Source organism: Hydractinia symbiolongicarpus, chromosome 7, assembly GCF_029227915.1.
Source record: "Hydractinia symbiolongicarpus strain clone_291-10 chromosome 7, HSymV2.1, whole genome shotgun sequence".
Lineage (NCBI taxonomy): Eukaryota > Metazoa > Cnidaria > Hydrozoa > Anthoathecata > Hydractiniidae > Hydractinia > Hydractinia symbiolongicarpus.
In genome coordinates this window covers 9,541,423-9,564,543 of record NC_079881.1, presented here as the reverse complement: position 1 = coordinate 9,564,543, position 23,121 = coordinate 9,541,423, and the positions used below count along the sequence as shown (strand labels likewise).

Below are 23,121 nucleotides of genomic sequence, written 5' to 3'. Positions count from 1 at the left end.
ACGAATTTTCATACAAATTATATTCTCTTTCATACGAATTGTCATTCGAATTATATTCTCTTTTATACGAATTTTCATACGAATTATATTTCGTTTTTAAACTTTTAAAAATGCGATCTAAAAAAAACATTTCTATCGCCGTTTTTCGTTTTTCAACTTTTAACATGCGATCTAAAAAAACATTTCTATCGCCGTTTTTCGTTTTTCAACTTTTAAAAATGCGATCTAAAAAAACATTTCTATCGCCGTTTTTCGTTTTTCAACTTTTAACATGCGATCTAAAAAAATATTTCTATCGCCGTTTTTCGTTTTTCAACTTTTAACATGCGATCTAAAAAAACATTTTTATCGCCGTTTTTCGTTTTTTAACTTTTAAAAATGCGATCTAAAAAAACATTTCTATCGCCGTTTTTCGTTTTTCAACTTTTAAAAATGCGATCTAAAAAAACATTTCTATCGCCGTTTTTCGTTTTTAAACTTTTGAAAATGCGATCTAAAAAAAACATTTCTATCGCCGTTTTTCGTTTTTAAACTTTTTAAAATGCGATCTAAAAAAACATTTCTATCGCCGTTTTTCGTTTTTCAACTTTTAACATGCGATCTAAAAAAACATTTCTATCGCCGTTTTTCAACTTTTAAAAATGCGATCTAAAAAAATATTTCTATCGCCGTTTTTCGTTTTTCAACTTTTAAAAATGCGATCTAAAAAAACATTTCTATCGCCGTTTTTCGTTTTTCAACTTTTAACATGCAATCTAAAAAAACATTTCTATCGCCGTTTTTCGTTTTTAAAACTTTTAAAAATGCGATCTAAAAAAACATTTCTATCGCCGTTTTTCGTTTTTCAACTTTTAAAAATGCGATCTAAAAAAACATTTCTATCGCCGTTTTTCGTTTTTAAACTTTTAAAATGCGATCTAAAAAATATTTTATTTTGAAACTCATATACGAATTTAATACAATGTCAAACGATTTTCTTTTTTTTAAAACCATACGCATCTAATTAAAATCTCATACGAATTTTTTGTTAAACTCGTACGAATTTAACTCATACGAATTTAATTTAAAACTTATACGAATTTAATTTAAAACTCATACGAATTTAATTTAAAACTCATACGAATTTAATTTAAAACTCATACGAATTTAATTAAAAACTCATACGAATTTTATACGAATTTAGAAAAATTTCATACGAATTTAATTACTGTATGGCAAAAGAAAATTCGTATAGTATATACGAATTTTTTTGATACGAATTGCTACGAATTTTGTAGATGACCCCTTAGTCCTTTGTTGTTTATTCTAGTCTTAGAAGCGTTGTTGATGGAGTTCAGAACAGGTTGTCCATGGGAGTTATTGTATGCAGATGATTTGGTTCTCATAGCAGAGTCGATGGAAGAATTAGTTGAAAAGTTTGAGAAGTGGAAGAAAGGACTAGAAGAGAAAGGGCTAAAGGTAAACACAGCAAAGTCTAAAGTCATGATTAGTAGCATTGCAGCCAAGTGTGACCTTGTAGTTGGAAAGTGGCCTTGTGGAGTTTGCAGGAAAGGGGTTGGTAGTAACTAAATTTTTTGTCAGACTTGCAAGCATTGGGTACATAAGAAGTGCAGTAGTATTAGTGGAAGGTTAAGAGCTGACATTCAGTTTGTATGCAAGCGTTGCAAAGGTGAGATTATAGAGAATGAAGTATTTCCAGCTTTAATGATGTACAACAGTGGCTCGTTAGAGATAGTTGAGAACTTCTGTTACTTAGGTGATATGTTGGGCAGTAAAGGGGGTGTTGGAAGAAGTGTTACTTGCAGGATAGGTTCTGCTTGGAAAAAGTTCAGAGAGTTACTTCCCTTGTTGACTAGCAGAGTCCTGTCAATTGAGGTAAAAGGTAGGTTGTATGAGGCCTGTGTAAGAAGTGTTATGTTGTACGGTAGTGAGACATGGGCAGTGCAGCAGGAAGATCTTGACCGTTTAGAAAGGAATGATATGAGAATGGTTAGGTGGATGTGTAACGCCAGTATGAGAGACAGAAAGAGTTCAGATGAGCTAAGAAGCAGGCTAAGTCTCCGTAGAATTAAAGATGTTATCCAGATAAGAAGATTGAATTGGCTGGGGCACTTGGAAAGAATGGAGGAGGATAATTGGGTAAGAAAGTGTACAGACTTGATAGTTCCTGGGGCAAAGCCCAGAGGCAGACCGAGAAAGACTTGGCAGGAGGTTATAAGGACAGACTTGATACAGAGGAAGTTGAGTTTAGATCTAACACAGTCTAGATCAGATTGGAAGAGGGTCATTAATATACCCTGTCCAACCCATGCTAGCATGGAAAACGGACGTTAAGCCGAGAATGATGATGATGATGATGACCTGTCCGAAATTGGCATATTTAGGCCAAAATGTCTAAGAATGACTTAAAATTATCATTTAGATGAATGTCTTCCACAATATCTCTAGAATAAAGTTAAGGAAACATGTTTTTTATGGTTCACAGGTTAGGTTGAATATCTGGAATGAATATTACTTAATTTTATTACTGTCCGAAATTGTCCAAAGGGTTATTTTTGGGCCAAATGTGAGAAATTATGTGAAAAACTGCCTTTACAGCCTGAATGTATGCTTAAAACTCGTTTATTAACTGAATAAAAAACATTACTTTGGATTCTGAGGCCATTTATCGGCACCCTCGTCAAAGAACAAATGCTTTAAAAAGTAAAACAACACTTCCATGCTATTGTAAACTCTCAGAATTGCTATCGAGGAGAAAGAATCATTGCTTAATTGACAAACCCAAATAACATAACTGGATCGCTTCCACGAAACGTGGGCTGCTAGCTATATTGCTAGCTATACCCTTTTAGTTTAGTAGTTAAAGCTAGCTAGCTGTCTAGCTATCAACATTTCTCACAACAGATCAAGCCAGTAGAAATGGAAAATCTTCCTAAAATTATGAAGAACATATTTCTGGTATTATTTTTTATTTAAAAAAGCAAGGAAGATCATTTTTGGCAACCTACTTTTTAGCTTGCTGGCTGTTTTGTTGTTCAAATCAAACCAATAAGCTGTGTGTGCCGTATTTCATGAGAATTTTGCGCTTTCGCTTTCCCCGCCATTTCTCATGAGGGTGTTTATTCTCCCTAAAAAGACAAACGCAATTCCAAATAAAATTTATGTACAATTTTTTTAAAATAGTAACACTAATAAATTATAGATCTAATGCTATAAATTATCTTTAAAAGATGTCTACAGATATTTATAATTATTAAAACTAACATTTTACACATTATGCTACCCCCGAACATTTATGTGTTTAACACACAACTGAGGCTAAACCAATAAGTCGGCTTTGTTTATTTTTTAAACGGCGGTAATGTTCTGCCCGGATAATAAACGCTGCCCTGATTAAGTACGGCAGCTTGTCCCGTTAAGAACAGGACAGAAAATACATAATCAGGGCAACCTAATCAGGACGGGCGGAGGCTTATTACTCATAAAACATTATTTGGTACTTATAAAAGGAACATAATCAGGGCAGGCTGGTTTATATACGACAGTCTAATACTATTTCTCACTTATTATAGAACGCACATAATCGGGGAAGACCGGCTTATGTATGACAGCCAAATATTATTCGAGACTTATAGAAAAATATAATCGGGGCCGACCGCTTTTATATCATTCATCATCACTTCTGACAAGCAAATAGCCCTGGTGGCAAAGTTGTTGTTGTTCTCAAATGAAACGAAATTTCGTGGCAGGCAAATACTAAACTTTGGGATTCGCAAGTTTAATAACTTTTCACCAAACCTAATTCCTGCAAAAAGAATAATTTAGGTTCCGTGAAATTTAGTTACTTCAAAGTACATTATGTTGAAATGTATTTACTACAAGAGTAGTTTATACTAAGAATTACGTTGAGACTTTTTTTTTCGCCATGTCTAGTTTTTAGGGGTGTTCTATCTTTCAGAGAATGTTTAATTCATAAAAGTTCGAAGAAAATGCCAATCACAGCCTGCCTGGCCAGCCATTTATATCAGCGTTCATAATCCGGACACCACGACATAACCAGTGCAAAAAAACATAATCAGACCATGCGTACATAATCCGGTTGTCCCTGTTGTAAACAGGCCGTTTTCGCAATCTGGGCAGAACAGTAACCGTAAGCTGCAGTGGGAAATGTTTTTCCAGCTATATCAGTTTGATATTTTAGATAACTATAAAAATCTCTCATACTTGGTCTGAAACGCAGTGAAAAGATCTTAACTGCAATTGATTTGCGTGGTGATTTTTATAAAAAATTTGCTGCTTGAAAAGCAGTTGTACTTAGTGTATAAGCTTGAAAATTTGCATGTTTAGCTAGCTACATTGATAGATTATACATGAATTGAGATATGTTGCATGTTAGCCAGGATATGAGAATTATTATTATTATTTTTAACTGACTTCTACCTAGGGCTTTAGCTAGCCATAAACCACTTTTGGTGCAATTGATGTAGCTATAATGTTTTGATGACGAGCTGAAACATCACAAGAATTTAGTGTTATTGTATAGATGACTTGCTACCTTGATAAATTTTTTGTTTTCTTTACTTTTTGGCAAGCAAAATAATGCAATTCAATTGGCTAAGAATATTTTTTACAGGTTATGATTGGTTAAAAACCTATTTGCCTGCCTTAAAAACGGGTCTCACTACACCTAAAAACGGGTCTCACTGTTCTGCCCAATCTTAGGACACTGCCCAATCTTTGGACATAAAAATGCCCAGTCTGAAGACTAGCCGGCCAGTCTTAAGACTGGGGAGTGCGTCACAAGATTAGGCAGGAGACCATGTAAGGCACATTTTCAGACGCCTTTTTTTATTCTAAAGAAGGGATGTGCCACACAAGCTCTGTTATTTCCAAGACCCAACAAATATTTTTAAGCACATTAAAAAAAATCATATTTGGAGTATTTAGCTACACCACAAAAAACAAATTTGCCAGTACTGTTGAATTGACCAGGCCAGTTTTTGGACACAATAAAAATCGTAGCTAGCCAACTAACTGTGTAGCTATAGCACCTATTATACATTTAGCATTTTTATACAGTTTGTTTTAGCCAAGTTTTGAAAAATGTTTATATATGAAGAGTCTGATAAATCTTATTTAACCATATTTAGTTAGTTTGCTGGTAACTTCATTGGATGAGAAGGTTAGCTAGCTAGCTAATATGTTTTAATAGTTTACATGGTATAATTTTTTAGCCTTTTGATTTACAGGAAAAGTTTCATTTTAAAGTTCCTGTAGCTACAGTCAAAATTTTTTATTCTTTTTTTTGTCTTCCACATTTGTTCTAAGATTGGACATGTACGTCCGTAGATTGGGCAGTCCAGTCTTAAGACTGGCCGCCCATTTATCACTGTCAGAAGATTGGCCTGGCCAGTCTTAAGACGGGGCCGGTTTCAAGATTGGGCAGAACATCATTACACGTGTCTCGCTCCACTTTAAGTATCAAAATTTACTTCTGTTTGAGGCCATACAATCATCGTCAAGTCAGCTCTTTATATCACCACCCTCTTAAAAAAATTTAGAAATTTATGTAGAAAACTTTTTTTCAGAATAAAAACGTACCCTGTATAAATATTTTAAGTTGAATAATTCAGAGCTCTCAGTTTAAGTATGTCTTGTCTTAAGTGTTTTCTCAAAGTGTATTGCTTCTTGTGCTCCCAAAATTAGACCATTTAATCTAATAATTTTAATATACATATGGTTTATGCCATGGGAAAACAAAAAGTGATGGAGGTGAATCCTGAAGTTAGATGTTCTGTGCATCTGTTTATACCAAAACAACAACCCATAGACAAAGCGTTGAACACTTGTTTTCTTTCTGAAGGCAATATTAGGACGATGGTGATAATAGGGTGCTATGCACTAGAATCACCCAACTGACCCTATTTTCAGATCACAATTTTTTGACAATAAGGTCGCAGGAACTAGAACAACAACAAAAATATTCTATGTTCGTTATCTTCTCATGGTCTTGCATCGCTTTTACGTTTCAGCCATAAGTGCTATAGGTCCCGAAGCACTAATTTAAAATTGCCATCCAGAAGCTTCAAATAATCAGGGCGCTCAAGTTATATTTTTAAATACTGGTGTAATGGCTAGTAAACTATGCTGGATAGTTGGACACAACTTTTTTTTATAATTCCCTTTAATTCAGTCCTCAAAGACCTGGTAATTACAAAAATAATTTTTCATGTTTTTCACATTAAAGTAAAATATGCCACTGTTTAAACCAAGTTTCAAAGCAAACCGAAAAGTTCCAAAACGACGAGCAGATGCAGGATCAACAAATCCATCTCAACTTACGGATAAAGCTGCACTTGATCCCAACTTAGACTTTTCAAACACACCTTTGAAATTAAAGTTAGGCGGGCAAAATATGGTATTTCAAAATGGAGCATGGGTTCCTCAAGATGGTGAGTTGTTATTCATGTTATGTTTATATATAGATTATATATGTTTTCTGGACTTATATAATGTATATAATTAAATAATGTAATTTACAATATTTAGTGTATTAATAAAAACGTATAAATATATAAAAAAAGTCATAAAAAAGGGAAAGAACAGCTGAAATAAAAAAAAATGCCTTAAAATTTGTAACCAATTTAGCTTGTACAAAGCAACTGTAGTTCTATGCCATTAATAAACCCTTAAATTGCACCATACGTTTTACCTAGGATAAGGAAAAAATTACATATTTAAATTTTCGAGGAATTGGTTGCGTCCTATGAAATGCTCAGAAACAAAACCGTTTTCTTTTAGGTAGCATACCTTTTTCAAACTAACACAACAAGTTTAGAAATTGTTATTTTTCCACGAAATACTTTAATATGTGATTACAAATAGTTTGTTGTTATACTTTTTATGATTTTTTACTAGACATGCGCGGTAGTCCATCATCTCTTCACACAAATGATGAAAATAATTCACTAAAAGAGAAATTGATAATAGCAGAAGAAGAAAATAACATGTTAAAGTATAAAATCGAGTTATTGCTTGATATGGTAGGTGAACAACAACAAAACCTGTATGCTACCTTATTACTTGTTGAAATTAATGTGGAATAAAGATAACAGAAGATAGGAATATGGAATTATGCGATTTGCCTTGCATCTGCAAATTTAAATTTCACATTATTTTTAAGGAGTCCGGTCTTGTTTTAAAAATCCTTAGTTTTTTCAGCTTGTTTCCAATTTAGTAGGATTACTTCCAAATTAGTATGATGAAAGTATTTTGTTAATTTATATCCAATTCTTTTTTAAGCTTGCTGTTAGTCAATCTGATATCCATTGTATGGAACAAGAAATATCGCAATTAAAGAAATTAGCTGGTCCTTGAAACGTCATTAGCCTTTGGTGCTTTTCACGTGCAGCAATCGAATCGCTATTATTGCCATAAGGGCACAGGCCAAGAACAGTGCGTCAGAAAGACTTCTATGAGAAAGTATCATAGTGATTCGGTAATATTTATAGTTTTATTTCACTTTTAAAGGTTCTGGTATTTTATGTAAAATATTATTTGTATATATATTTTTATTAAAAAAAAAATTATTATTTTATTGGGTTTGCCAATTTTTTTTTTTTTTATTTTAATTAGCCGATTACTGTTTTTTTTTTTGTTTTTTATCTGAAAAGTTAGTCCAGCCATATTTGGGAAATTACAACCTTAAAGGATAACTCTCTAATGGATTTTCGAGGATGGCAAATCGTACAAATCATGTTTTTTAAAACATTTTTCTTTACTCTGTCGAATGCTTGAATTGATTCACTCACATCACCGCGCTGGTGAGACTGGTTAACAACAAATGTCGATAGCGCGCTTTTTTCACTAAAATTCAACATACGTATTTTGTTTCTAATGGCGTCCTTTTTTTACGCTTAGATATTGTTTACGCTCAGACATTGTTTTACAACTTTTCCTACTTCTTTTTTTCCTACTTTTTTATTTTTTATGTAATTCTAAACATTGATGGGATCCTTATCAATTATGTCAGCTACATACAAATCCCAAATATATATTTCTTTTACAGTTTTAAGCTACACATGAACCTGACAACAAGGGGAATGGCCTTTTTTAATTGCCTGTGTTAGCTAGCTAGCTGCGTGAAGTAAAACATTGAAACCGCACAAAATTATTTAAAACTAAAAGTAGGTATATATACCTCCACTTTTAACAACGTCTCTAGATATAACTAAACGTTGTATCAAATATACTCATTTGGAAAGAAAATCGCTATCATCATGATCACAAGAAGTCGGTGTTTATTATATGCGATCTTTTTCTTAACAAGTTGTTTATCAACTTTTGACTGTGTTCCATTTAAAGATTCCAAAAGTCAAAGTGGTAAGAAAATACGCATTATTATACTTTAGCAGTACACTAACATAAAAACTATATCACTGTTTCATATATAGCTGACATATCCAGCAACATTAATGATACAACATCAGATCTTGCAAAACTCATTGGTTTGATTCGAAGTGAAGTCAATATTACAATCCAAGAGGAGTTAACAAAAATCATCCAAAGTGTCGTGACAAATCTTCCTGCAGGTCAATTTTGTCAAGCTGTTAGCAAATGTAATTGTAAGTATCCACGGTGCGTCATACATGAACACAAATATATTAACAAAAATATATAAATAAATATATACAAATAAAATATATAAATAAAATACATAAACAAAAATACATAAACAAAAATACATAAACAAAAATATAGAAACAAAAATACATAAAAAGTATATGAACAAAAATATATAAATAAACATATACAAATAAACATATATTTGGGATTTACCAAGAAAGTTAGCGGTTGCTCGGTACTGTAAAATAAGTGAATAACCATAATTACATTTTTTACGTTACTTTTTGACCTTAATTGCAACGCCTTGTTTTGACGTTTAACCTGTTAAAATTTTAACATCCTATTAATAAAATGGACCTTGCTTAATTTGAATGTGTGTATTTTTTCCTGGATATGTTATTTAAGTTTTTTAAAAAATCTATTATTGTTTTAATTTTAGCGTCTGCAACATCATATACGTTTTTTTTAAAAAAAATTGAAGGTCTGGCTTCAGCATCGTTTATTCATTATGTGTAAGAACAATAAGAAATAAATAGATCGAGGGTTTGTTTTTCTATGAAACCGTGTATATGAAAACGGAAATAAATTCAAGTCCGTTTGAGCCACGGTCTGTTCCTTAGAACTGTTTGCGTAAGTCTTTGTCAATAGACCTATTTCCATATCCCTTTGGTGGGTGGGTGGGTGGATGGATGGATTTTTTGCCATCCCCAATTTCCCTCCCATGGCTTGGGTTAATCCAGGGCTATAGTAACATTTACTCGCGGATGTTGATTCGCCGTCAAGAGCAGTCGAACCCCGGTCTCCTGCACAGAGTACGAGAGCTATAACCACTAATCTACGGCGCCATAAAATCTACGGAGCCATGCAAGTTTGAAGAATGTATCAACAAAATGTTGACTTTTATAGCCCTTTAACTGGCAGTTTCACATAATCGTAGTTAACACAGTTATAAAGAGGGTTAATTAGTAGTAGTATGACAAAATATTGATTTTAAGGGCGTATTTGTTAGGAACAAGTCAGCAGCCAGCCAACTCGCTAGCTATTTGTATCATATTCAAAGATAGCTAGTACCTAGCTAATTTAACACCAAGAATAATAAACAAAAGCATTAGAACGGCCCATTGATACATGCTATTATCTCATATTATCACCAAATGTTAATAACAATCTGTATGACAAATTAATTTTAAAAATATTGCAAGTGAACAAAAAATATCTGCACTACTTCGCTGCAAACTAAAAATTTGCTCTCAACTAAATAAAAATTTAAAACATGTGCGAGATTTCCGTGCAAACAATTCATTTTCCAATAAATGCGCATTATTTAAAGTCATCAATACAAAAGATTCGACCCTTCTCCGACCAACCCCGAAATTAAACTCAACCATTAAGTAATTACTAGAATTTTTAAATACGCCGTGGAGTTTCAATGCGCCAGTATATCACTTCGGTCGCATGCAAATGGCCTCTTTTTACTTTAAAGTTGGTTTTGGTTGCTTTTAGATCAAGCTAATGCATTATATACATTCTTTTTGTTGCATTGCAGCAGTATTTTTTGACTTCTATAATTTAAGCATTTTAAGCGAGGGCGGCAAGACTTTTAAGGAACGTGAGAATTGAGCAAGTAATAAAACAAATACGTACGATTTTTGGTAAAGCAATTTCGGTGCAACTAGGTCATTATATTTTAGATTAAATGTTGGTTAAGCTCAATGCTAGGTTTAAAAGTTTTAAATCCCCGCATGGTGTGTATTAAAAGGATGCCAGAATAAGAAAAGAGTAAACGCAATTTTATTTTGCTTTGATTGGAAAACAAATATGGACAGTCATGATGGATATATTTGACACAATGTGCTGCTATTATTAAAGCTGTGTGACAAGTCTAGCTATCTAGCCAACTTAGGTAAAAACTATCAGAACGTCAGATTATTTAAAAATTATGTAGCCTATAGCGAGGTACAATCCTTGACAAAATATTATTGCATACATGGCCAAATTATGGGTATTTGACGAAACTGACAAGTAGAATCGCTTTTTCAAATCTCCGACCAAGTGCTATTGCAGCAGTTTAGGGCAGGTAAATGACGTTCAAAATACACCACTGACTGTTTCTGCATTACGGAACAGCAAGCTCGACGAGCCTCTAGGGTCAGAAAATCGTAGTACCGTTTTCGATTATTTTCAAGTTAAACTAAACATAAAAATACCTCTTTGAAAGTTTAACTATAATTACATATAAAAATTAATAGAAGAAAAAGAGTAAAAAGAGTAAAAGGACCTATGAAATAGATGGGAAATTGTTACTGCCATCCCTGATTTTGATGTCGCATGAACATATTTTGGGGACGCTAATCGGGGTTAATACGACGAAGATCTTACCATCGTAACACTGTTTCTATTAAAGAAAAATCCTTCCTAAAGTTGGTCTATTTAAAGTTGTCATCTTTTGGTTTATACACGGACAGATATACAGATAGCCATACACACGGTTAATATTATAATATTGTTCGATTAACAAAGCCCAGATAAAGGCAGGCCTGATGAAGAGAAAGCAAGATCATGAATAACGAGTCTATAAGAGAGTCTATATTAAATTCTTAGATAAACTGAGTGAACAACTTAAACTGTAAAGAGGTGTATTGTCAAATGATAAGTCATAATATTTTTATCTGCATATTCAGGATATTTTATACAATACAATAATCCATCCATACAATACAATTTTTTATAACAAGCATCAAGTTAAAAAATTTTTCTCATTATACAATGTCTACTCTGTAAAACACTTCTATCTCGCTCAGTCTACCAATGTACCCAGAAAATGGTTCTGTAGTCCCTGCAAAACTTTTACCTGTTTTACTTGTAAAAGTGTTCACAATTTTTTTATAACCATATTCAGGAGTTCTGATTCTGAATTCCCTATGTCCATAACAGGGCCCTGAATTTCTGTCATAACATATTGCTTTTGAACCACTTCGGATCAGTACTTTTCGCGGTCGGTATTTTAAGTTGAAAAGAAAAGCTTTTGAGCTGATTTTTGAAGCTGTAGAGACTAGAAAAGAAAAAAGAATACATGTGTTATTACAATAACTATTAATAATTTAATAGTAGTTTTTAGACTTCGTTACTTTTGCAGGGGGGGGGGGAGTATGATAACAATACGTACGGCTCCATGCAATGTCTGAATAACCTCCATAGATTGAAAAAAATGATTTCATGAGTGTAAGAGTATACGGCTTATTATCACAATTTTGATGGAATGTTGTCACGTTCCAACCATCTCTTGTCCCTTTCCAACATAGAGCATATTTTGCAAATGCATTTTCTTCTTTTAACCACCCGGCAAGACGTGGTGAAAGATCTTTTGTTAATATTGAAGATGGTACTAAAAAAATTCAGAGTTACGTGCATTCGGTAGATTTAATAAAGTTATTAATGGAAACATATTTAGAACCTGGAATGAATAACAATTGTGCCCAAAATTAGTACCGTGAAAGTATTTTCTTAAGTATTATGTTGGATTTACGCTTAAAGTTACATTCCTAATTTCTAAAAGTGGGAAATGTCTGAATATTCCTTTTACTAATATGTCCTGATATCTTCTGGCGTATGGCTCTGTCGAGTTGATGCATCGGCAAGTTGCATATCTGAAAGTGAATATAATTAACGTTTCTAAATTTTAACTTACATGAAAAAAAATTGACTTTAAAACTACTTTCAACTACTTGTTGGAGCTCCTGAATTATACACTTGTAATATCCAGGCGTTGTAATTTCTGCAGTCAACGTAAATGAGTTGGCAGCTGTGGAAATGTTAACCGAAAGTTCCTTTTTGCTATCAAGATCCACAACCTTTCCAGACATGTGTTTTGGCAAACCCAACGCTGAGCATTGGATAACTTCTGATGAATTAACTGATTCAATAAGATCTGTTGGTTTCTTTGTGAATTGCAAAGGTCCTGATGTTAGTAGTATGCCTTGTGTTGATTTGCCTGTGCAAGAAAACAAAACGGATTAAAGAAACGAAAAGGTTGACAACCTGATGATATAGGAGCAACAATCCATACATAAGCATAATAATTTACCAAGTGCTACAAAGATGACAGTGGAAAGCCTAATATTTTTTTACATTTTTCAAACCATACCTAAGTAATTTTCTGCTTCGCAAACGTAATAACCTTCATCTTTTGCGCGCACATTAAAAATTTGAAGAAATGTGTTGTTTTTCTCGTGTCGTCCAATGGGAAGATTTACATAACCGCGTTTCCATGTTATCGTAGCGGGTGGATTAGAAGTTACTTTACATTCAGGAAATGTAACATTGGTACCAAGATTTGCATGAATAGGACCGCTTGGTAAATGTATAATTGGTGCAACTGCAAAAGATAAGAAAAATGTAATGATGATACAGTTTGGGTAACTTAAACCGGTAGCTAACTCGTTAACTCGACTCCATTTTTGACCCCTTCCCGTTGCGGCTAATCTCTATGAATAAATCAAACTTTTTGTTTCAGAAAAGGAAATAAAAGACTGAATAAATGTCAGATTTCAGTTTTTTAGTTTTAATCCCTGATGTAATATAGATAGATAGTGTTGTTTGTTCAGGAGAGTAAAATTTATAAGGGACTTGCATGTCCTTTCATCGCCCAGATTGCACCATTTTTTAATAGCTGTTGCCCAACTTCTTGAAAAAATCGCTTTAACTTGAATTATAACCTCATTTTAGATTAAATTATACTTAACGGAAGCTTTGCTTTATATCCAATATTTGTTAAGTCGAACTATTTTTGTCGGTCCCTTAGAAGTTTAAGTTACTGAGATTTACCAAGAGTTACCGAGAGTTGCCGAGAGTTAACCGTATGCTTGAGTTTGTGAAAAAAAATGTAAATATATTATTCTAGAAAATAGAAACAGGATTTATACCATGAACTGTAACAAGCCCAGTAGCATTTGCACTTCCTAAAACACTTTCCGCAATGCAAGTCACCTTGCTACCACGCTCATCCCACGTAATGTTTTTAACGTGCAAGTATGATGTAATAACCGATTTGTTATGATTAATCTCAATTGTAACATTCGTGTTTGAGAAGTCATGTTTCCATCTTACAGAAGGTATTGGGTTTCCAAAGAATTGACATTTTAGAATTTTATTGCTTCTGACTATAGATAAATGATGCAGGTCTTTCATTCTCAATCTTGGAGAAAATAAACCAAGTCCTCTTTTACCGTCTTTACCTGGTGGTCCAGGAGGACCTGTTGGACCCTAAGATTTAAATAAAATAGTTTTTAATTGTTGCTCTTACTGTATAAGCTAACAACAGAGAGAAAAAGTATTACCATTGGTCCAGGTTTCATTGTGCCTAAAAGAAAATAATGCATTATAATAGAAATGAATACACACAAACTCTTTTTTAAAAGTCTGACGAATCCAAATTTGGTTTGAACATCTTAAAACTATAATTTTTCATTTTGGTTTCTTTTTGATATTTTCTTTTATATTTAAAGTTTTTACTTATATATTTACCTTTTCACCAAAATAAATTGTAAACAGTTCAACTAACAAGACTTTATAATAAGACGATTCGTGTCTTCTTGCTTCAACCAAATGTATTTTTAACTTTATCTACCAGTTATTATGGTAGACTTTCAAAACAAAATCTTTAACGCAAGAACTACTACAAAAGGCAAGTGTACACTGTGCATAGCTATACTTACAATTGCATTCCCTAACAGCTTTACATATCTGATCTTCTGATAATGTGGTGTTTCTTACAATTTCCAGTATTTTTTCGCGAATGGTAGCTGTGCTATCATTTTTTTTCATCACACCAAAGATATTCAAAAGATCGAATGAAAGGTTTTTTGCGTTTACATCTCGTCGGTTTCTCAGGCTGGAATCTCCATTGCTAGCAGTGTTTGCTGTGAAAGTGAGAAAAGTTAATGTTTACAGCATTCAACAAGATTATAGTTCCAGCCTTACGTCCATGTTTGTGTTTGTGAGACAAAAATGACAGAGACAAAGATCCCGTGGATTTTCCGCAGGCTAATTCAACATGCACTCTAACATGACTTTCAAAGGCAAAAACAAAAATAAAAAAAAAGTTAAAAACACATTTCTACAGGCGACATTTTTAAATAAAAGGGAAAATGCCAAGCAAGATTGTCAGCCTTGTTTTTTATAAATATTCATTACTACAGAATGTGGAATCCAGACATTCTAAATGTTTTGACTTTCCACGTATAAAGAAAATTAGGACAAAAGCGAAATCTCTTTCTTAAACTTTATCAATTTATTTGGAAAATAGCGTTAAAACGTCAGCATGAAGAGGCTTTTTAAATATTTTTAGGTTTAGGTATAATGCAGGAATTTTTTAACGATTTTTAAACGTTCTTTGCCTTGCCCAAGCGTTTTAAAAAATTTTAAAAATAACATTTGCACTTAGTACGATATAATCGCGACTTGGTATTATTCATCAGTTAAGAGAATGCACTGAAAAGAGTGTTTCTGTGGTACCTTTTTGGCAAGAATATTTATGTTAGAATTTTTTAGGTCGATTTTGGACGTTATAATATTCAGGACAAAGGTACAATCTCAATGTCTTTAAATACTTGAATTTTTAAATGTACCAGCAGAAAATTTCAAAGTTTTAGCTTTCGTAACGTTCGTAAAGGTTCTAAAGAGTAGAAAAACAGTTTGAAAAAAAACCTTGTTCTATGGTTCAGGGCGCGAGATTAAATTTGGTGTCCTATGTATAAATAGATATAAATATATAGCTATAGTGCAACGTTTGAGGTATAGTTCACAAAGAACAAAAAGAACGTCTTCTCATTCCAGAGACATATGAAACTTCTTTCTTAAAATATGCATATTATACAGAACAGAATATAAAGTTGAAGATAAAGTACAGACTATACAACAACATTATAAAAAGAAAATACCAGTTTTCTTTAGCTGCAAAAAGTGTTATAGAAAATAAATTTTTAAAAAAAAGATGATTTTTTGATACAATACATGATATGTTTTGATAAGTAATATAACTGACTAGTTTATAAAGTATAATCAAAATTATCAAAAAAAATTTAACTTAATGTTTCGTACGAAATAATAAAAACAGTGTGTTAATATTTTTTGAACTGGTGAAGAAAGGCAGTGATACAATACATGATATGTTTTGATAAGTAATATAACTGACTAGTTTATAAAGTATAATCAAAATTATCAAAAAAAATTTAACTTAATGTTTCGTACGAAATAATAAAAACAGTGTGTTAATATTTTTTGAACTGGTGAAGAAAGGCAGTGGGGGTGTCGAGGGTGGGGGGGGGGGGGGGGGTGCATCTGACTTACTTTTAGGCAAAAAAAACTTTCATTAGCCATGAATTATCAGTATTTTCGTGAGAATGAAGGTGTAATCAGAGACTGTACCTTTAGAGAATTCAATGCAATAAAAGGTATGGACTTACCGAAGCTTGCATGACTTTCAGAACCTTCAAATCGAAGGTGGTTAAAAATTGATAAACAGCTTGTGAAAAACAAAAACGTATATATGAAGGCTTGGCTCTTCGTAATCATCTTGACACCCAAGCACGTCCTCTTTGTCAATTGATTCAACTCAAATTATTTGTTGCTTATGTATACAAGATATATTTATAGATTTATTCTGACATATAATATTTAGCTTATCTACGCTGTTTGAAAAGATTTGTTTTGTTTTAAGTTACGGTTTATCTAAAACTTGTTTTCCAAACAAATATAAATAGAAGAACCTACTAATGACCTTCCTTCAAATGAATGACGCCAAGTTTATGCTTAGCAATCCAAATTTTTTTTATAATTTATGAGAAAAGTACAAAAATAATTATTTTGCCCTAATCAGCAAAAATTTAAGGGTCATTCATTTGAAGTACGTCAATATGACAGACTTGATATTGATATTGTTATTGCTTGAATGGTCAAGCAAAAACCACCCATTAGGAGAATAAATAGATAAATCATACTCTAAACGGGTAACTTCTTCTGTTGTTAAACCGACTGGTAGCCTTGTGGTAGAGCGTTCGCTTTCAGTGCGGGAGGTCTTGGGTTCAAACTCCAACCGAGTCATGCCAGAGACTATGAAAGTGTGAATCTGTCCTTTCTGCTTACCGCTCAGCATGAGAATAGGATTTATATATTAGGCGGTTGTCTAGTTGAGCGATTGCTGTGCTTGCACGATTTTCGTAGCTCAAATGGAAGCTTTAAATACGCTAGGTCCCCCTTCGCAGGACCCTCGTTGATAGTCGTACCAATAGGAACTGAAGAGGCTGTTCTGGGTGAATAATAATAATAAAAAATTCTTTCAGGAAAGCAGAGCTTAAAAAAATTCTGCAAAAATTATTAGACATGATTTTTTTTGCTAATTTATAATTTCCGAACGCGTAAACATTGGTGACAAAAAAGCGTGAAAACTTAAAAATTCTGCCTGGGAAGTTTCTGTCCTTAAAATAACTACGTTGGAACGATTATCGCTGTCCTGTTGTTTTGCCTCGATTTCAAAATGAGGTTTTGAACACATCAATAAAGTTGGTAAGTTTCTGTATAATATTTTCGTATGAGGACATATCTATAATAATATCCGCATTTTGTCCGTTTGCGCCTCAAAGGCGAGTAGCGCACGAAATAAATACAATCATAATAGCAATTTGGCCGAGATCAAACCATCTCAATGCCGAGAACTCTGCATTACAGATGAACACAATTACGTTGCATGAAATATACTGGATACATGCCTTAACTGAAACCATGATTAATAAGGCAGAGCTCTTAAAAAGCAAGGCCGTCTGTTTACATACGACCAAACACGATTAATTTGCAACGGGCCGCTTTTTGGCCGGAAAATATAGCACGTTGTTTTGTAATCATTATTTATAGACATTTTTGCTTCACACTATATTTCTTTTTTCCATAAAACAAGAATCACAAAATTTGTCATTTTGCTGTTTTCATTAATGCCTCGCAAATAAAAAGGTTGTGTGAGGAGGTTAACAAAATGCGACTCGCGTAAAAATTACCTTCACACAACGGTTTGTTTTGCATGCTCCGCTACCATACCACATCTTTTTAAGTTGCTCTTTGGAAGGTAGGTTTCCCCACGACTGCATTATTCGCTTGAGCGGAAAATGCTCAAGAGGTTTTTCCACAAGGAAATTCAAAGGGAAGGGAAACGATTGCGCGTTCCATTTTATTCAAGAAACACAACAGGAAAAACAATAATTTTTCTGCACTTTTAGATTACGATAGCATATTTCCACAGAAGTTAATTTTTTTCAGATTTTGATTATCCTGTTTATTTATGGTAAAAACATCAAATTAAATAAATATATATTTTGTTTAATTTTATTTTTTAAAACAATATACTAAAAATATATTTTTAAAAACAATAAAATTAACTGAATAAGCATAATATTAAAATATATATAGCTAAGAAAAAAAAGAAGTTTTGTGGGTTTCATTCACTTCACGAGAAGAAAGAAGTTTCCAAGTCGAGATGACTACAAAAAGTGAATGTTCGCTATATGGCTTCTTTTTTTTAACTGGTTGTTTATCGATTTTCGACTATATTCGATATAAAGATTCCAGTGGTCAAGGAACTTTCGGTAAGACCTAAAACTTGATATAAAAATACTTAGAAAAAATGCTATCCTTATGTCAGAGCTAGTAGTGCGTTTTGACTTTTCTTTTTGGCAATTTACCCCTCTTTAAATAAAAAGGACTACCACCCCTCACCCCCTCATCCTGCTTAGAATGTGGGGTTATAATTATAAATATTCGGGGAGGGGGGGAGGGGGGGAGGGGGGGGGGGGTTGTTGACTCCATATAATTATAGGCGTACGCTTTACAAAATATGCACTTGTGCAATTTCTCCGAACATTTTGACATTGAACACCGTAGAATAAAAGAGTATGCGCAAGTGTGACAGCAAAAAATAATACATCTAGTGTATTAGACATTTTTACACTCTTTTTCCTCTCAACAGTCTGGTCAGTCGAAACAAACAGTTTTCCTGCTGTGTTGTACTTCTCGGGTTATCCTCTACATTGAAGTTATATATAACAGTTTATATAAAAAACAAGAAACAAATTTATGGTTTTATCTGCATTATATATTTTTTCCACATTGCAGAAGGTTTGGCAATTTCTACAGATGTAGCCATCATTAAGTTGTAGATATCACCGTTCATAACGTCAATAAAGAGATTCATTTTTTGTTTTTCTCGCTCATATAACAATTTATTTTTTTTGTTAACTGTTCGTATCCTTTTACTACCATTGCTGCAATTGCATGGAAGATAACTGCAAGCCTAATGCGAAAAAAATATACGATTTTATATCGTTCCTTTGTAGTTAGATAAAGGGTACGATTTGTAGATCATATATTGTATTTCTCTATCGTGTTTTTAATTGTTGTACCGCCTTTTTACCGATTCAGTTTTATGGGCTTTATTCCATTTAAACTTTTTTTTTCTTATGTAGTAAACTTAATTTGCCAGATGTGGAAATTAAAGTCGCTGTTCTTGAAAGACCTTAAATTTTTGCGATTTTGTAAAAAAAATTCAACATAACTACTTAACCAAAATACACAGTGCATTATCATAGAGTATTACCAAAATTACCAAAAGGTACATTCCTTCTTAACATTTTTTAAATTATCCTTTGCAGCAAATACTGCCATCAATGAAGATTTGTACCTGAGAAGCCGACGAGACATCGATGCAATTGGTGCTCCGTTTAATCTTGAAAAATTATTAGCTGTGATCAAAAGATACGAAAACGTAGATTCCATCGACGAAGCATTGAGAAACGTTATTCAAAAGACCATACTAAAACTAAGAGAGGAGCATATACGCAACGTGGCGAAAAAATGCAATTGTAAGTTTATGTCCAAATATGTACTTTAGACACTGCGGAACTCTTTTAAAGTTTGTTGCAGATTATAAAGAGAGATCTCTAGATCACATTTTGCTAACTTTGCAGGAATAAAAGTGATTGAAATGTTTTAGCCACTTCCATATGAAAGATAACATGTAAAGTGAAAATTGTTTTCAGTAAATTTTTGTTACTTGGTCGGTACGATTTTGTATTTTTCTTTCTTCAAAATCATAAAATTTTCTGTTTTTCTTTTTTCTTGAAATATTGTTTTTTCTTTCTTATAGGCACAAGCCAGCCCGGACCAATGGTAATTCTATGCTTTTGTTTGTCATACATTGCTCATTTGATTATTTCGGAATCATTCAGCTATAGACAACACCCTAAAAATAGTGTCAATACAATTTAGTTCAATTTTTAGGGACCATCAGGCCCTCCAGGCCCACCAGGTAAGGGAGGAAAGAAAGGCTTTGGTTTGCTTACCCCAAAACTAACAGATGTACAAATCTATCCGGTAGCCAATGAGAGTGATGATAAAATTCTAAAGTGTCAATTCCTTGGAAATCCAATACCTTCTGTAAGATGGGAGCACCACTTTGCAAACATAAATATTACAATGGAAATTGATCCCCACGAATCGATTATTTCATCATATTTGCACGTGAGAAACATTACTTGGAATGATCACCGTAGCAACTTGACTTGCACTGCGCAAAACATTATTGGAATTGCAAATGCTTCTGGTTCACTTACAGTGCATAGTAAGATAATTAGTTTCCTTTTTCCTTGCATTAAAAAAAACAAAAAATAAAAAATTATACAATTATGCAACTAATTAAAATGCTCAATAATCTTAAATGTTTTTTTATTGTGCAGTTCCACCCATAATACATTTACCAAGCGACCGCATCTATGCAAATCTTGGTACTAACTTCAAGTTTCCTGAATGTAAGGTAACTTCTAATCCACCGGCTACGATAACATGGAAACGAGGATATGGAAATTTGCCCTTTGGACGACACGAGAAAAATGGAACGTCTCTTGAAATTTTTAACGTGCGTGAAGAAGATACTGGTTATTACGTTTGCGAAGCAGAAAATTATTTAGGTATAGCTTAAAATATGCATGATTTTATTTCAACTTATAAACCGATTAATCCAAGCAATAATTCGTGCGCAGTCAACAAAAAAATAATTCATTTTCATCAATGAATATCTCTAGGGATTGTTTCTTTAGGCATGTTTTCATACACTTTATTTCTATCCTCTCTTTTTAATTCTAACCCTAGCCCTAACATCATCTAACACTTTTGTTTCAATGATTAAATGCTGTTTCTATGTTTGTACAGGCAAATCAAATCTAGGCATACAGTTAAAGCCGAGACCTTTGCAGTTCGTAGAGAAACCACTTTCTAGTATTAAGTCTGTCGCGTTGCAAGTTATCCGATGCTCTGCTTTGGGTACACCTGAGAACATGTATGGGAAGATTGTTAATCTTGATAAGGGAATGAAACTGCCAGTAGAAGAATCAACAAACGGTACTTTGTTTACGCTGAAGGCATACATTGCAAGACCTGGAAATTATAAATGTATCATTTGGGATTTGACACAAAGTGTTGAGAGCAGCTTTAGAGTGAAATTTAGTAAATGTAAGTCTTTAATTTTTTTAAATACCATGTTGAATGATGTTATTATTTTTCTAATTAAAGGAATTGAATTGCCTAGGCAATGTTATGTATCTATCCAGAAAGGGTTTAGAGAAACAGTATTTTGTAATGTACAGTATTTAAAATAGTGAAATAGAAATGCATTGATACTAAAAGAACAGGTTAAAAATATCCTAACCGTGCTACAAAAAAGCCACTATCTTCTAGGTACCTGATTTTGTTTTCAAAAACAACGTAGCAAAATATCGTCATTTTAGAAACTTCATGAACTACAACTTTATATTTAACGGATACTGATAGGCTTTGATGTTGTACTGTAAAATACAAAGCTCGAGGTAGAAAGTACAGACCAAGCTTGCGAGTTTTGTGCCCTTGACTGAATACTATAGCTCTTTAAAAAGTATAGTCACCTTCAAAAACGATTGTTACTTATGTCTGGGAAATTATTATTTAAAAGTAAACAGGCTATATTTTAAAGTATTTTTATTTTTATATTTCACGCTCTTGATTTATTGTTTTATCTTTGTTTGACCTTAATCAAGCCTTACTTTTATTTTAGTGCCATCTGTACTCTTGACAAAAAAGCATTCGAAAAGTCTCAAAGTATGGCTAAAAGAAGAGTCAGCGTTTGGCCAATATGTTTTGTGTTTTGATGGAAAAAGGGACAATTGGAACACTACCAAATTTCACAAGCGTTGTGATAACAAGCCACACACTGTCACAATCCTTCGAACCAAACATAAAAAGACGTTTGGAGCATATTCTGATATACCCTGGAGTCGTAAGTATTTTCTTTTCGGATGTCACGTAGTTAGTCTGTTCCTGTGTGGAGATTATGAATTCTCTTGTGTTAATAATATTTGGAGCGAGCTTTTTTTATTCTTGTATGTACCAACAAGGGAGAGGGTTGGGACAATTCCCACTTTCCATATATGTTGACAAAGGTCCACATGTTACAATTGTAGCACGAGACGAAAAGACTATGTTTTATCATAATGAATTTCCTGCTGGTCGAGTAATAATTTTTTTTTTGCTGATGTGAGCATTTTTGGTGACATCATGAATAGTTTTACAATCAGGGACATATGCTTATCGATCTAAATCATGTTTGAGAACATTTTGGCCAATATTTTTTATTTATATTTAATATTCTATTATCTATATAAATAATTTACACCATAGAAAAATTGATAGGTACTGGAAAAATCCCTTAAAATCCAATTTATGTCATAAATCGAATTAGAATCTCAAAAATCAGGGAAAACGGATTTCACAGGTGGCTAAACTGAAGAAAAATGTTCAAGTTAAAAACTTGTAAAATTGGCATGCTCAAATGATCAGAATATTATTTCTAAAAAGATACTAAAATTTGCAGCGGGTATTTTATGCCAAATGAGGTTAATGCGTGGCATGTTAAACTATTTGTTTTAGAATAGCGTTCCTTAATTGCCCTGATAAAAGTAATGTCTTTCTAATTGTATTTATCATGTTATTGTCAATAATAATAACAACAGGCCTTATTTTTATTATTCTCCTCTAGCATCTTCAACTTCCCGCACAAGTTCAAAGGCGTTTGTTTTTTCGTTTTATCTCGGCAAGCGAAAACTTTTGATTAAAAGTGGATCTCAAGCAGTATGTTATTCCAGCAGCAATGGGCCCTGTTTTGGACAGCATGAAGTGAAAGTGGGAAATTTTCTTTTTCTTTATAATTACGAACACCAAAATGAAGTGAAGAATAGGTTCAGAACCAGTTTGGGAAAGAGTTTCCCCTATGGATATGTTCCTACTTCTGACTTTCTGGATAATATGCAAGTGTTTTACAGACAAAAATTTTAAGGACATTCTTTGTTTTGTTGTAATTATAAAATATTTTTATAGAAAATATGTAAAACGACGTAAGCGAATAAAATAAAAGAGAAGAAGACAAAA

The 23,121-nt window shown here is 33.0% G+C and overlaps 4 protein-coding genes across 5 annotated transcripts in view; 2 read left to right on the top strand and 2 right to left on the bottom strand.

The window, feature by feature from the left end:
• LOC130649464 (uncharacterized) overlaps nt 1-3,096 on the bottom strand; it is a 28,212-nt gene extending 25,116 nt beyond the window's left edge. The window contains exon 1 of the mRNA XM_057455739.1: nt 3,009-3,096. The gene's annotated coding sequence lies outside the window, so the exon portion shown is untranslated. The remainder of the gene's footprint in view (nt 1-3,008) is intronic.
• A 2,130-nt stretch (nt 3,097-5,226) lies between these two features.
• Nucleotides 5,227-7,597, top strand: LOC130649468 (protein chibby homolog 1-like). Its single transcript, XM_057455745.1, has 3 exons — nt 5,227-6,452; nt 6,919-7,043; nt 7,303-7,597. Exons 1-3 carry the CDS (start codon nt 6,254-6,256, stop codon nt 7,375-7,377), a joined length of 399 nt encoding a protein of 132 aa, XP_057311728.1. The 5' UTR covers nt 5,227-6,253; the 3' UTR covers nt 7,378-7,597.
• Nucleotides 7,598-7,748: 151 nt separating this feature from the next.
• On the top strand, nt 7,749-23,121 carry LOC130649466 (netrin receptor DCC-like). 2 transcript variants are annotated; one of them, XM_057455742.1, is made up of 9 exons: nt 7,749-8,382; nt 8,454-8,624; nt 19,320-19,529; nt 19,814-19,836; nt 19,948-20,287; nt 20,403-20,633; nt 20,875-21,174; nt 21,752-21,973; nt 22,733-23,121. In XM_057455742.1, exons 1-9 carry the CDS (start codon nt 8,280-8,282, stop codon nt 23,026-23,028), a joined length of 1,896 nt encoding a protein of 631 aa, XP_057311725.1. In that variant the 5' UTR covers nt 7,749-8,279; the 3' UTR covers nt 23,029-23,121. The 2 variants fall into 2 exon arrangements, with proteins under 2 accessions (XP_057311725.1, XP_057311726.1); XM_057455743.1 differs by lacking the exons at nt 7,749-8,382; nt 8,454-8,624 and adding an exon at nt 18,098-18,257.
• On the bottom strand, nt 11,099-16,942 carry LOC130649467 (hemicentin-1-like). The gene is made up of 8 exons (XM_057455744.1): nt 16,089-16,942; nt 14,340-14,543; nt 13,962-13,984; nt 13,548-13,887; nt 12,770-13,000; nt 12,314-12,616; nt 11,792-12,010; nt 11,099-11,677 (listed from the first exon to the last, which is right to left on the bottom strand). Exons 1-8 carry the CDS (start codon nt 16,195-16,197, stop codon nt 11,385-11,387), a joined length of 1,722 nt encoding a protein of 573 aa, XP_057311727.1. The 5' UTR covers nt 16,198-16,942; the 3' UTR covers nt 11,099-11,384.